We start from the raw sequence: 16,167 nt of genomic DNA, 5'->3' as shown, positions 1-16,167 counted from the left end.
TTTATTTTTTTGGGCTCCAGAATCACTGCAGATGGTGACTGCAGCCATGAAATTAAAAGACGCTTACTCCTTGGAAGAAAAGTTATGACCAGCCTAGATAGCATATTCAAAAGCAGAGACATTACTTTGCCGACTAAGGTCCGTCTAGTCAAGGCTATGGTTTTTCCTCTGGTCATGTATGGATGTGAGAGTTGGACTGTGAAGAAGGCTGAGCGCTGAAGAATTGATGCTTTTGAACTGTGGTGTTGGAGAAGACTCTTGAGAGTCCCTTGGACTGCAAGGAGATCCAATCAGTCCATTCTGAAGGAGATCAGCCCTTGGATTTCTTTGGAAGGAATGATGCTAAAGCTGAAACTCCAGTACTTTGGCCACCTCATGAGAAGAGTTGACTCATTGGAAAAAACTCTGATTCTGGGAGGGATTGGGGGCAGGAGGATAAAGGGACGACCGAGGATGAGATGGCTGGATGGCATCACGGACTCTATGGACATGAGTCTGAGTGAACTCCAGGGGATGGTGATGGACAGGGAGGCCTGGCGTGCTGCGATTCTTGGGGTCACAAAGAGTCGGACACGACTGAGCGGCTGAACTGAACTGAGATGAGTGCAATTGTACAGTAGTTTGCACATTCTTTTGCATTGCTTTTTTTTGGGATTGGAATGAAAACTGACCTTTTCCAGTCCTGTGTCCACTGCTGAGTTTTCCAAATTTGCTGGCATATTGAGTGTAGCACTTTCACAGCATCATCTTTCTTAGGCAGGTTTATTCCTAGGTATTTTATTCTTTTTGATGTCTTGGTAAATGGAATTTTCTCAATTTCTCTTTCTGATTTTCTGTTGTTAGTGTATAGAAATGTAAGAGATTTATGTGTATTAATTTTGTATCCTTCAAATTTACCAAATACATGAATGAGCTCCAGAAATTTTCTGGTGGCATTTTCAGGATTGTCTGTGTATAGACAAACCGTGAGAATTTTATTTCTTCTTTTCCAATTTTGATTCCTTTTGTTTCATTTTTGTCTCTGATTGCTGTGGCTAGAACTTCAATAAAAAACAAAACTGTGTTTAATGAAAGTGGCGAGAGTGGGTGTCCTTGATGTTTCCTCATCTCAGAGGAAATACTTTCAGTTTTTCGCCATTGAGAATGATGTTTGCTGTGGGTTTGTCGTATTTGGCTTTTATTGTAATGTGGTAGGTTCCCTCTGTGCCTGCTTTCTGGTGAGTTTTTATCATAAATGGTTGTTGAACTTTGTCAAAAGCTTTTTCTGATCTGTTGAGATGATCATATGGTTTTTATTCTTCAGTTTGTTAATGTGGTGTATCACATTGATTGAATTGCATATATTGAAGGATCCCTGCATTTCTGGGATAATTCCCACTTGATCGTGGTATGTGACTGTGACCCTTTTAATGTGTTGTTGGATTTGGTTTGCTAGTATTTTGTTGAGGATTTTGCACTTAAATTCATCAATAATATTGACCTGTAATTTTCTTTTTTGTGGTATCTTTGTCTGGTTTTGGTATCAGGATAATGGTGACTTCATAGAAAGAGCTTCATAGAAAGAGCCCCTTCCTCTGCAGTTTTTTAAAGAGTTTCAGAAGAACAGGTTTTAATCTCTCTCTAAATGTTTGATATAATTCACTGTGAAGCCATCTGGTCCTAGACTTTTCATTTGTTGAAAGTTTTTAATCACAATTTCAGTTTTAAGACATGTAATTGATCTATTCATGTTTTCTTTTTCTCCTTTATGATATTTGTTCTTAAGCTAAGGAAAAACCTTGGCCAGGCAATGTCATGCACAACAAATGTTTATGCCAGACAATAAGGCAAAACAAATGCAAAGAAAATGCAAAAAAATACAAAACAAATTTATTGTCAAGAGATGCAGAATCCAGTGTGAAAATCAGATATTTCTCTTAAGGATAAAAAAAGTCATTTTTAAGCACTTTCCACAATAGTTCATCAAATGAAAGATTCCATTAATTTTAAGGAGCAAAATATCTTATGTGTTTCTTAGAAGACGCTACTAAGTCTAATAGGCAGCCACCTACAAAAAGCTGGTATGCAAAGCTGTAATCTTGAGAGATGAAGAATTGGTAGCTGAGGTGAAAGCAAAGGATCAGAGGGAGTAAAACCAGGATAGTATATTCATAAGTTGTTTTATCATTCCTTGTGGGTTACTAGTCACTATGTAAGTCTACAGTTAGTGTGTACATCTAGAAAATAAAAAGGTGAACCAAGCCATAAGGTAATGACCCCACTGTGAGGAGCTGGGGTGTGGGACACTAAAGATATAAATCACAATAATCAAAAATAATAAATCAGTCATACTATTCTCAAAAAAGGTTCAGCAGACCTCTGAGGGTACTTTATAGAGGAAACTGTTCGTGACCTATAGAGACTCAGGCATGGTTTCTCTGGGGAAGCAATGTTGGAGCCAAAATGTGCAGACCAGGAGATATCCTGGTAGAAGAGAGGGATAGGTAAGAGGAGCACATTTCACGCAGAACTAGGAGCATGTGCAAAGGCTTATGTATAGGGAAACAAGGCTTATTGCTAGGGAAACACTGGAAGCATCTAAAGACGGATGTAGCTGAAGTGAAGAAAGCAAAGTGGATGGTAGTACAAGAAGTTGAAAGGTGGACAGAGCCTAGGTCATGTATGCAGTATTGTTGCTGTTGTTCGGTCGCTTCAGTTGTGTCCAGCTCTTTGCGATCCCGTGCACTGCAGCCAACCAGTCTCCTCTGTCCATGGAATTCTCCAGTCAGGAATTCTGGGGTGGGTTGCCATTTCCTTCTCCAGGAAATCTTCCCACATGAGGAATGGAATCTATATCTCCTGAATTGCAGGCAGATTCTTTTCCATATGGTATTGATCACTAGTAAATGGGTAGATTTTATTATGGAAGGATGAGGAAATTTTATTCTAATGGCTTTGGTATACTAAGTTCAGTGGGAAGCAAAGTCTTCACAAGGTTAAAGGGTGAGTAAGGGTTAATGAAGATTTGAAGAAAGAGAAGAAGGTAGAGATACCATATGAGAGACTTGGAGAGTTAATCAACTGAGGAATATAATATAATTCCTGGGCATCATGAAGAACCTACTGAAGTTTTAAATCATCAGTTTAAAGGAAGACCAGTTGTGTGGCTTTTATGTATATTTTGGTGCAGGAAGGGAATGGCTACCCACTCTATTGCTCTTGCCTGGGAAATCCCATGGACAGAGGAGCCTGGCAGGCTAGGGGTTGCAAAGGCTCCAACATGACTGAGTAGCTAACACTTTCACTTTAGGTGCAGGAACAGAGCAGATGCAAGTTGTATTTAACCAATTATAATTTTAACAGGAGAGCATGTTGAAGGAAGAAAAGGACAAAGCAACTAAAACTATGTTATAGACTGAGTGTTTGTGTTCCCAAAATGTATATGTTGAAGCCGTAACTCCCCATGTGACTGTATTTGTAAAAAGGGTCTGTGAGAATATGTTAAAGGTTGCATGATTTCATGAGAGTGGGACCTTAATGCAGTAGGGTTGGTGTTCTTCTAAGAAATGGAGGAGGCGCCAGAGTTTTCTCTGTGCTTGTAATCATGTGCTTAGAGAATGGCCTTATGTGAGGACTCCAGGGGAAAAGGAGACAGATCCACAAGCCAGGAAGAAAGCTCTCAACAGAAACCAAAGCATGCCAGACCTAAATCTCAACTTCCAGCCCCCAGAACTATGAGGAGTAAACTTACGTTGTGTAAAGCAGGCAGACGGTGGTATTTTATTTTGGGAACCTGAGCAGACCAACATACTGGGGGAGTTATGTTGGAGGGGAAAAGGGACATGTGTTTAAATTCACATGCAGAGAAGTAAATATAATGATGGGCTCTAAAGTCTCACCATATTAGGAGGGAAGTAATAAACATGGTGGTGGGGATCGGATGACGTATATTATATGTCAGAAGTTTAGTAAGGCCAAAGAATTGGAAATCCCAGTGCAGTTGAAGCTTCAACTGGAAAACAGGAGAGCAGGGTATTTGACATTGAGATTTTGGAAGAGATGTTATTATTTATTGGCAATGGCAAGATCTAGGAGTATGGCTGTAAACAGAAGACAGATTTATGTAAGGCAAGGAGTCAGAGAACTACGAAGTCAGGATACTGAATGGATTGTCCGTATGGTTATTGAAATCACAGATTAACAGAGGAGTGATGGAGACAAAGGCAGAAATTCAGAAGGTAAAATATGCAAGGAATTTATATACGTATAAGTACAGAGATCTGAATGATATTTAAAAGCAAAATCAACAGGAATCAGTCATGAATTAAAATGAGATAGAGGGAGAATTGGCTTCTCAGGTAGCTCAGCTGTTAAAGAATCTGCCTGAAATGAGGGAGCAGTAGGAGATGTGGGTTTGATCCCTGGGTTGGGAAGATCCCCTGGAGAGGGGTATGGCAACCCACTCCAGTATTCTTGCCTGGAGAATCGCAGGGACAGAGGAGCCTGGTGGGCTACAGTCCATGGGGTTGGAAAGAGTCGGACTTGACTAAGCACTAAGCACAGAACATCTCAGAGGATGAATAGGGAGGGGGAGCCATTAAGGACACTCATTGGTGCATGACTTGAACTACACGATGAATCATGGTGTCACTGGTAAGTTAGAAAAGGCTGGGAGAAGATCAGGAGTTTGACCCTGGATGTTCTAAACTGGAAGTGCTCTTGGGATATCCCAGTGAATATATCAAGTAAGTAACCTGGTATTTTGGTCTGATGCTTAGAGCAGGGTTCATCCTGGAAATAAAAATTTGTGAAATATTGGATGATGGGTAGTAAGTAATTGAGTTCCACGAGAGTTGTGTCATTTTTACAAAGTATATATAGAGAGAGGAGGAGCCTAAAACTGGGGCCTGAGTAACTTCAGTATTTAATGAGCAGGTTGAGAAGTATGAGTCTTAAGGGACACTGATTCAGAAGTAGAGAGAGAAGGAAACCAGGAGGAAATGCAGTCACGGAAGACAAAGGAAAGAGACTGTTTTAAAAAGGAAGAGACAGCGAATAGTGTTGAAAGCCAGTGAGAGACCAAGTAGGCTGAAAGCATAAAAGTGTCATTATTTAGTGACATAGAGGCTATTAGTGACCTTAGTAAGAGCTTCTTTAGTGAGCTAATGGAGGTGCAAGATATATTAGAGATAGGTGACTGAAGCAGAGGTGAAGAAAAGACAAAAAGAGAAAGCAGGATAGACCACCTTTTCAAGATGTTTAACGTTAAAAGGGGAAGAAAAGAAGTGAGACAGTAAGAATTAATGGAAGTAAGGATGGAGATACATATTATGTGTGTGTATATTTGTATTGTTTAAGTTAACATATATGTATATAATTTTATTTTCAAGATGGCATGAGCTTGAGCCTATATAAATTTTGATGAATACAATTGGGAATTTTAATGCAAATTTAATATGTTATTGGGGAAAACACTAAATGATAGTGGACAAGTAGGAGGGGATGTTATTCTAAGCACAGTTTTAGAGAGAGATTCTAAGAGAACTAGCAGTCCTGGTGCAACAGGAGGGAAAGAGAGCTGGATTGCCCCAGGACTCAGGCATCCTCTATTGTTCCGTTTGCTCTCTTTCTGGGTAATGTAGTCCTTTTTTTCTATAAGAGTGTTGTTAGGGGTTGGCTCAGTGGGCTTCATGTTCCCAAAGCAGCCACGAGAAAGAACACAAAGCTCCATCTGGTGCTGCAGGCAGGTTGGTGAGATGTGAGAGAGAAAATAGCTGCCACCTGACCAGATTATGGGAGAAGCAGCCTTTCCAACTTTCATTTAAGGAAATGCAGGGGCAGGCCCTCAGAAAAGACTGGGAAAATGTAGGGGACGTCTCCGTTCCTGAGAACACATTAGAAAGTGTGGGTACATCATGATGAGTAAGGAAATATTTGTTATTGGCAAGAAGATAATTTCAGTCTAAAACCAAGCAGTTCAGTGAAGTGGTAGAGGTTACTGAAGAAAACTATATAGTGAAAGGCAGACCTTTTGTTCAAATTTGGCTGTAAGAGAAAAGAGGAAGATGGAAATAAATTATATTTATTAATTATATTAATAAATTTTATTTGTATTCTGTAATCTAGCTAGTTACCTGTACAATTTCAATTCCATTTTACTCCTTAATGTGAACCCTATTCAGGTTGATTATCTGTACATGTTTTTGAAAATCCTTTTTTCTGAACTATTTTTCATTGATGCTTTCCCCCTACCCCAAGTATCAGTTAAGTCCTTTTTCACTTTTGTGAACACGACTCTACTTGTGAGACCCTTTAAAATTTACCTTTCAACCTTCTTTGTTTTTTGTTTTCTCACTCTGGAATAATTGATGTGTGTTGTAAAATCATTTGGAAAATACTTGAAATGTTTAAGTAAATGTAACCCACATAATACCATCACACAGATAGATCATACTATATATATTATGTTTAACACTAATACTTCTAATATTGCTGTCTTTTCTGTTCTGCTGAATATTTGTAACAACAAAATTGTAATGACTGTCTTAATATTCTGTTGTATAGATGGACCATATTTAATTTAACCATTTGCCTAATATCAATTAACTTAGATAATTTTCATTTTACTTATTGTAAATAAAACATTATCTTTTACACAAACATTTGTCTACACAATAACACCTTTAGGGCAAAAATCCTTTAAGTAGTAATAGATTACTAATTCAAAGGGTAAATGTTTTGTAAAGGCTCTAAATGTGTAGAGGCTGATTATCTTCCAGAAAGGCTATAATACGTTATCTTCCTGCAAACAGCATTTATGAATATGTAGGTACCACCCCGTGGAGTAGTTTTAAAAGTTTTAATTTCCTAAGTGGAAAAATGGCTTCCTATTGGGATTTTCACCTGCTTTTATTTGATTACTAATTAAGGTGAATATTTTTTCTTATAGTTATTGATTGTGGGATGTCTTCTTTCTACTGTCTAGTCATGCCCTTCACACATAAAACGTAATATTTTAATTTAATTATAAAAGACCATTAGTATTAACCTAATTATAAAATTTTGTTATATGCTAGCTATATTACCTTGTATTATATTTGTTGTTATTTTCACACTACTGTTTTCCCAATAAAGTATATTGCACATAATCTAATTCTTCATTCTCAGAAGTCATGTAGCACTCTAGAGTTTCACTCTACAATCTTAAAAATCTCTCCCTATTGTCTTGTGTTGTTCACTAATAGTTTCTTTTTTGCTAATCTTTTTAGCCGCAGAAATAGTGAGTTGCTTAAAAATAAGAATATAGAATATGTTTATCATTATTCCTAGGTTTGTAATTGGTATTGTGTTACTGACATCTAATTTGTTTCTGGGATTATCATTATGTAGGGGCTTCCCTGGTGGCTCAGGCGGTAAAGAATCTGCCTGTAATTCAGGAGACCCAGGTTCAATCTCTGAGTCGGGAAGATCCCCTGGAAAAGGAAATAGTTACCCGCGCCAGTATTCTTGCCTGGAGAATTCCATGGACAGAGAAGCCTGGCAGGCTGTAGTCCATGGGGTCACAAAGAGTCAGACACAACCGAGCAACTAATACAACAATAGACCCATTAAAATACGTAGTGAATTAACTCATTGTATGTCAGTTACCATTATGTTCTAGAAAAATTTGTGTATATTTAAAGCTCATGGGACTAGATTATTTTTCTTGGGAATATTTTTATGATTGTAGAAAGATTTGGAAACAAATATCCCTGGGGTGTATTAAAATTATTTGAAATTTTTAGGATTGTATATTAAAGAAATATTCTGTTGTGAGCATATTACTTGTGTCATAGTTAAGTGAAAGGTGGTGTGAACCATCTGATAAATGATTTCTTTTTTTCGCGTCAAGTAACCCAACTTTTCTGAGCATGCTGGCTTTGCAAGGATTTATAGTTGCCTGCCTTCATGCTGGAGTTACTTCAGCTTTCCGTGATGCATTCCAACTAATCTGGAGGTTAAGGCATTGCTTGATCATGGATAGATCTGATTGCTACTCAGCCCTGGAATTCTTTATAAAATTCCAGAATGTGGGCTAGAAATTGACTTAGGGAATCCAATAAAGTTGCAAGTCTTGGCAGTCATCCAAGCTAAATTTATAGACTGGAAGAAATATGGGCTTTCCATTGTTCTTTTTCACCTTTCTGGGGTTTCTTTTGTGTGTATGTGAGTGTGCGAGTGTAAATTTATCATTTTGCTGACATTGGAGTGGAAATAACCATTGAGGGCGTCCAGCTAAAGAATTTTCGCTTTGGATCTTCCCTAGTCTTTCCAAACTTTGACCCAAACCTGTACCAAGAATGAACTTGTTCTCCTTCTCTAGGATGCTGGTGTCATTAAATAAGAATTGGTCCTTGAAAATAAATCACACTAGGATAATAGCTGATATACCATTTGTCTGCTTGGTACAACTCCCAAACCCCTGTTCTTCCCCTGGCTCTGTGGGAGCCTTCTATCTGAGACACGATCTGAGAAAACACAATCTATATATTGTTTCTGTTCATTTCTGCGAAATGGTACTGGGGCACGAAAACCTTTTCTGAAGCCTCTTATAGAGTCCACTCTTTTTGTGTGTGCCTGATGCTCTTGGTACATGGAGATCTAAGCAGTCCTCTCCTATCTGATCACTGAAAATCTGTCTTGTTCCTACAGAATGGATTTGCTGTGGTGAGGCCCCCAGGCCATCATGCTGAGGAATCCACAGCCATGTAAGTAACCAAGGACTGCTGGCCACTCCCAGCGCCACGGTTCCTGGCGGTCACCTGCCCCATGCATGTCTCTGAAGCCTCTAATTGTTAGCAGATGGACTGAGAAACCTTGCGAGGTACTCCCAGAAGCAGATTTATGGCTTCAGAGATCATATAGCATTTTAAAGAATGCTCTGAACATTATTTATAATGGTTTTCCTGGCTGATTTGCTTTCTTATTTCTCTGTTCTTCTCTATTCCGCAGGGGGTTCTGCTTTTTTAATTCAGTTGCAATTACCGCCAAATACTTGAGAGACCAACTAAATATAAGCAAGATATTGATTGTAGATCTGGTATGTATTCCTGGCCAGAGCTGCATTTTCAGTGATTCTAGATAAAAGGGACTGAATTTGTATTTCTCTGTTAGGTTGCCTTGTTTTTAGCACTTGCAAAGAACTGAAGGGTGTGTTTCCTTTGAATGTGGAAACTCATTAAATTCAGGATTGCAGTTCTGAAACCATAAACATTCACATTTCACTTTCATGGTGTTAACTGCAATTTAATGAGAAGAAGGCGCAGATCGGGGCAACTTTTATGATCCTTAAATGAATTGATACTTCCACAGTTAAAATAACCCAACAGAACCTGAATTTACTTTTCCCTGCAGAATATAGACTTTAAATAGTCAGATGTGCTGGAAAGAATGTTGTTGCTTTGGTAACCAATTGGCCACTTCCCCTGGTTAGCAATCATGTTGCTTGTTGTGCAACAGTGGTATTATTAAAACAAGTCAGCGTGTCTTTTTTTTTTTTTTTTCTGAAAAGATCTCAGATCATGTATGCCAGTTTGGGATAACTGCCGGCAGGAACCCTGCGTGATTAAGAGTCAGAGGCATTCGATTAGTCTTGCCTTTTAACATGATGCATTCTTGCACAATAGAGTTATAATTTGTTTAACAAATGGTTTGTTTAAATGCAGATGACACTTGGCATGTTGTCTATAGTAGATTCACGAATAATGAACTGGAGATCTGCCCCATACAAAAGGACCAGCCCAGGAAAGGGCGAAAGAAAACTGACTGGTGATTTATGAGCCCCGTTTTCGGTTTGCCTCCAGTTCACGAGGAGGTGTAATAGGTTGTCTGACAAAGCATAGACAGGAAATGAACCCTGGCATCCAAAGCGAACCTGCTGCATCTGCACTTAATTAATTTTTGCAGGTGATAAAAGATTTAAAGGCAAAATATGTTAGAAGTTTTTTTGAAGTGCAAGGCTTAATAGTCTAAATCTTGTTCATATCTGCACTCATAATTAAATCTTATTGGGAAGCCGTGGCCTTACCGCCTGGTCTTCTGATTCAGTTAGGCAGGCCTGCCAGAGGGTGGGGAGAGAGCAAACAAAGCCCTGTGAAGAAACACTTAGTCAAGTTAAAGTAAAGAAAAAAGAAATAAAAGGCTGATAACTGTTTCTAGCGTTCCAGAGGAGTGGATGTTTTCCCCCATACTGTATTGTAGCCTTCCTACAAGTTCTTTGGTGCTGAGAGTATTGAAACCCAGCTTTCCATCTGTTTTCCAAACATGCTGAAGTTTCAGTGTAGGTCATAGTTCAACATTAAAGAAACGTGTTGAAGGCCTAGATATACTACAGCAGTGAGGTCTTAAAGTTTTACAAAAACGAGGACATCAGTTCCTATTTTCCCATGTATATACAAAATGACATTTTAAAGAATGAATAATTATTGGCTTGCATGATTTATAAGATAGTAAATCTTTAAAATATTTTAATATGCTTCTAAAACACTTAAGTTCTGCTAGAAAGATAAGCTAAAAACTTGAAGAAAGGGCAGCAGATGAAGACCAAGGATTGTGAGGAAAATCTTTCTACACATTCTAAATTTGTCAAAATTATGCAGGAAAGAGATTGGTAAACTGTCACCCTGTCTTTCAGAATTTCTTCGTGTTATTTTCTGAGGACTCTCCACTACTAGGAAGATAATAACTGTTAAGAGCCTCTTTGAAAGCACACGTGTGACATCCAGACTCTAGAGCAATGGACTGTACAATAGACATGAAAGCTAAAATGCCTGGATGGTGATGGATGGATATCTTGTGCCTCAGAGGATTTGTGTGTAAAGCTTTGTTTTTGTACATTCATATAAGAATAAAAAGATTTGCGGGATATAATTTGCTATGATTTATAAAGTAAGTTGCTTGGTAGCTACCAGGAGTGTCCTGTAAGCTTACTGGCCTTTGATTATGAATTTGCTCCATTATCCCACATAAAGGACGCTGATTTCCCAGCAGGCTGCAGTAGAAGAGAAGGTTTTGTTTCATGTTCTCTAAACATACGAGGTTCTTTCCAAAGGGTTGCCTCTGAGATCACCACCAGCCCGCATATTCTTGCTTTCAAGTCTTCCAGATTCTGCAGCTGCAGGAACACTTTGAGGAAATTCCCCTGTTTCTTCCAGCTGCTGAGAAGGAAGTTTTAAAGTGCCACGTGGCGCTGAGACATCCGTTCTCCCTGGCTGACAGGTCTGTTCTTCAAGTGAGCAGAGGAAAAGTAAAGGTGCTTCAGTGACAAAAGATCTTCATTCCTGCATATCCAAACTCACTGCCTTTAGCTAACTGGTAGGAACCACAGCTCCACCAGTTCTTGGGCCAACAGAAGCCAGCGCCACTCCATTGTTCCAGCAGCTAGATTCATCATTTTTAGATGCCTACTAACTAGAGAGCCAGAGCTCGAATTCACCCTCTGTTTGAGCCTGCAGCCAAATTCAGAGGCGTTGAATATTTTAGGCAGGGATGATTTCTGGTTTATCTGGGGAGCTTCTTCCTTCTAGTTTTCCTTCTGGGGAAGATTCCAAAGACCTTCAGATTGGTGAGGAGAGGGAGCAGGCACACTCGCTTTTCAGCTTGTAGGAGATTGGCCGTTGTGTTCAGAGCATGAACCTGTCTTAGGATGTGCCTGCATGACTCAGGTAGCTTTTATGTAACGTGACTTTCAGTTGAAAATAATACGTTTTAGGCTATTTTCGTTTTTAAAAAGGATGCTTTGAATGTCCTTAGATTTTGGGGAATTCAATTTTCAGTCAAGCACCAAACTTGACCCAAGAATTGCCAGTACTAAATAATTGTAAGTAATAACATTAGTTGATAGAATAGAATTTATTCAGAGCTATTTTAACATTGTAGTGAAAACATATTGGCTCTAAATCCTTACATACAATACATTTTCACAGTATATCTTTAACTAGTAAGCTAGTGATTTTTTAGTATCCCACTCCAGTACTCTTGCCTGGAAAATCCATGGACGGAGGAGCCTGGTAGGCTGCAGTCCATGGGGTTGCGTAGAGTCGGACACGACTGAATGACTTCACTTTCACTTTTCACTTTCATGCAATGGAGAAGGACATGGCAACCCACTCCAGTGTTCTTGCTTGGAGAATCCCAGGCACAGGGGAGCCTGATGGGCTGCCATCTATGGGGTCGCACAGAGTTGGACATGACTGAAGTGACTTAGCAGCAGCAGCAGCAGCAGCAGCAGCAGCAAATCTTAGATGCAAGATCTGTTTTGAGGCTGTGAGTTATTTGGTTCATTTTCTTACTATAGCAAGTCCTCATCATCACGAATGATTGTCTTATGTTGTTGCTATGGAGAAAGAGTCCTTAGATCATACCTGACCAGTAGACACTTTGTATTTTCAGACAAAGCTGAAAAAATACTTTCAAGAATATAAGTTGTTGCCCAAAACAAGAGGCACATTTGAATTTACCTGCATCTCTAAATGCTTTGTGAATATAAATATGGAGTAAAGAATTATCCATGTATTTTTAGAATGAATTTGTAAATTTTAATGAATAGTATCTGTTGAAGCCTTATTGTGCTGTGGGCAAGACTGTAGTTCTTATTTTGAAATTTATGTGGTGATAAGTACCCAACCTGTTTTACAAAACAAATGATTTTATATCTAAGACAAACTATCTTTTATTTGACTGTCTTAAATAAATCTTTACAACATCAAGACAATATTTTACTGGTTTTCAAACTGTTGATATGTCTAGGCCCAGAGCACAATTTTTCTTAAAACCTGACTGAGAAATTCTATCTTGTAATAGAAACAAAGTTTTCTATCAGTGTTATTTTTCAAAGTATTTTGTTTGCCCATCCTCTAGATATCCATTAGCCAATTCGAGACTCTTTTGGGTTAAATTATTTCGTTTCTGTTCTCATAAAGGAAGAGTTTTACTATCTCCTCTTTCCTGTCCTTTGAACATCCTGAAATCCAAGATTTAATATTTTTCAGTATGCTGAAAAGATTTTCCCCTGATATGTGTATGCCTTTAGCCAAGACAAGTTTCTGGAAGGATGCCTATCTTCCCCAATATTCTCTGATTCCTTAATTGGATATGTGTACTGTATGAAAGAGGGAAGGTATATTAGTGTATGTCTGCACTGTGGATGGCAAGATCGCCTCAGGCTTTCATAAATCACCAAATGGAGGTTTTGATGGTGTCCAGTGAGGGAGTTCTGGGCTGGAGGTTGACGTGGAGACAACTTATATAAACCTCAATAAGGGGCAGTAGTGACCACCAGTCTCACTTCATAGTTTTACCAAGAGAATTGAAGAGATAATGAATGTAATTGTAAATTAACATCGTAATGGTTATGAGTTTGGCCTTTGGAGTAAGAAGTGGATTCAAGACCTTGTCTTGAAAAATTACTGAAACTCTCTAAGTCTTAGTCTGCTTACCTTTTAAATTAGGGATAATACCATATACCTCATATAAATGTTAAATAAGCTATGTGAGATGTTTAATATGGTACCTGACTCAAAATTTTTAGGAATCATTGTTGAAAATAGTGTGATTCATACTGATACAAAATAAAGTACAGTGTAAGTAGGTAGTTAACAAGTAACCAAAAAATTTTTTATAACAGAACCTGAAACTATATATGTTACACATGTAGCAGTAATACTATATTAAATACAAATATGTAGGTTATTTGCTTTTACGAGTCATTTATTTTATTTTGTTCAGAAGCTATTTAGGAACCGTATTAATTGAGACTCTTAATGCTTGAGGTCTTTTAGTAAGGACATTTAAAAAATGCTATTAGTTTTATTTTTCCCGTATCTTGTATCAGTTCCAGCATGTTTATATCATAAAACAATTAGCAAAAAGAGCAATTAAGTTTTGTATCATTATTGAATATGAATGCCATAAGAATTTTTTTCATTCATTTTGATGAAACTGACTTTTTTTTGTGGGAAGAAGGAATGGTGTAGGGAAAGAAAAAAGAGGAGGAAGGAGGCTGGGAAGAGAGCCATAATATATTAAATACATAATATTAAAATTAGGCAGATTGGACAAGATCACATAAAGGCCCATGCCGTCGTTCTGCTTTGGCCCAAATGATTTAATAGCTAATGAGCTCACGCTCCTGTGTCTTCGACTCTTGCCGTCACAATTTTACCAAAGTAAAGTATGAAGTCCTTTTTGCATCTGGCATCTCTTTTGAAGTCATTCTAACTGCTGAGGGACTGCTAACTGAACTGAACGCTTCAAGAAAGCCAATTTACTCAGCTGGTTGCAAAGCCTTTGACCTTAATGGTGGGACTTGGCAAATCAATGCATACACGTATGTTTAGTGTTCTGTCAAGAATTGTGAAAATGCTCTGTAAGCCATAGATCCTTCTGCAGAATACTGGTTTGTAGTTTAAACATTAGTCTTTCTTCAGAGGCCAATGAGGCTAGTTAATTAAGCCTGAGGGGTTATGAACTGTTGGCAGTTAATAAGTCATAAAATTCCTCCATAAAACAGGATGCAAGATTCCATCACTGAAGCAAAGAGTACAAAGGGCCGGTGTATAAATATCTAATTGTACCAAAGGACTGGGCTTTCTCAATGACTGCTCATCTGGAGTCTCCAGGGCATGTTCTCTGTGGTTTCCTGATTTTTAGAAGCCAGTTTAAAAAATGAGTGCATTAAAGGGTAATTTGCCTGAAAGTTCAGGAAGTAAAGGGGGGTGGTGTGGAAGCAAGCTGAACACGGGAAAGAAAGAGGGATACAGAAGACAGAAAATGAGAAGGAGGGTGGGGTAGAAAGACAGGGAACTAGACATCAGGAAAGTTGTTTCCACACAGAGTTAGACGTGACTGTATTTGTCATCTGTTTTCTTTTCCCTGTAGGATGTTCACCATGGAAATGGTACACAGCAAGCCTTTTATGCTGACCCCAACATCCTGTATATTTCACTCCATCGCTATGATGAAGGGAACTTTTTCCCTGGCAGTGGAGCCCCAAATGAGGTTCGGTTTATTTCTTTAGAGCCCCACTTTTATTTGTATCTTTCAGGTAATTGCATTGCATGATTACCCCTAATTTTCTTGTCCTTTGCTGGTGTTTTAAATTACACGAGATTACTGAATTGTCCCACGGGACCAAGAACCAGTGCAGAACAAGTGCATAACCCAGAGCACTGGTTGTCAAGCAAGGCTGGACTGATTTGACATGTTGTTTGATGTTTATTTCAAGAGCACACATGTGTTTGTTTTCCTGTCTTCTTGCTTCTTCCCTGTGTTCTCCTCTACCCACTGTGGCGTGGTTTTTCTCTTCCTAGGTTGGAACAGGCCTTGGAGAAGGATTCAATATAAATATCGCCTGGACAGGTGGCCTTGACCCCCCCATGGGAGATACTGAGTACCTTGAAGCATTCAGGTTTGTACTTCTTTCTCTGAAAGTGAAAAAATTAGAAATCAAATGTCCATTGAAACAACATGAAATTCAACAGAGAAATGTAAATTTCTGACCACAGCAGAGTGGTTAACGGAGCCATTGTATCAGAGGTCCAAAAAAATATTTGGTTTGGGGGACCTGAATATTGCTACAAAGACAAGGAATATGAGTATCCAAAAAAGTTACATCAAGACCTAGGTGTAGTTATACAGGTATGTTCACCACTGGCCAGACATGTTCTCTCTTTATGCCAAAAAAAAAAAAAAAAAAAAAAAGAGGAAAAAAAATTGTATTGAGGAATTCTGGAAAACTCTGCCTATGATAACATATGATGTGATTTAAAATGGACATTAGCATATTGACTGCTCTGGGAGGCCCGTCACTACCTATTTCACTTTTTTTGTACAGGCATTTCCCAAACTTCATTGGGCTATAGAATTTTTTTGCACATATTTTTGCACATGGCAACTCTTGGCTTTCTTAGTTCCAAGGAACATTGGCTTAGGCAGTCTTATTACATGCTCAAGTATTCCATTTCCTTCATACTATGTGTGTCTTCCCTCTCACATTAAAACGCCAGTAGATTAATTGGTTGTTTCCAGTTTCTTTCGAAAATCTAGGTCGTAATTAAAGTGTTTATTGATATATACATTTTGCATTATACTTTTTTTTCCCAAACAACTTTAAAAAGTAGCTGAAACAAGAAATACAACAAATTAAAAGTT

At 38.4% G+C, this 16,167-nt stretch overlaps 1 protein-coding gene across 3 annotated transcripts in view; it reads left to right on the top strand.

Moving 5' to 3' along the window:
* HDAC9 (histone deacetylase 9) overlaps positions 1-16,167 on the top strand; it is a 1,067,937-nt gene that overhangs the window by 867,475 nt on the left and 184,295 nt on the right. For all 3 annotated transcript variants that reach the window (XM_018047346.1, XM_005679004.3, XM_013963174.2), the window contains 4 exons: positions 8,671-8,726; positions 8,971-9,058; positions 14,896-15,015; positions 15,327-15,424. In XM_018047346.1, the coding sequence (XP_017902835.1) occupies positions 8,671-8,726; positions 8,971-9,058; positions 14,896-15,015; positions 15,327-15,424 (362 nt within the window). The remainder of the gene's footprint in view (positions 1-8,670; positions 8,727-8,970; positions 9,059-14,895; positions 15,016-15,326; positions 15,425-16,167) is intronic.

Source organism: Capra hircus, chromosome 4 (assembly GCF_001704415.2).
Source record: "Capra hircus breed San Clemente chromosome 4, ASM170441v1, whole genome shotgun sequence".
Classification (NCBI taxonomy): domain Eukaryota; kingdom Metazoa; phylum Chordata; class Mammalia; order Artiodactyla; family Bovidae; genus Capra; species Capra hircus.
This window is presented reverse-complemented; position numbering and strand designations above follow the sequence as displayed.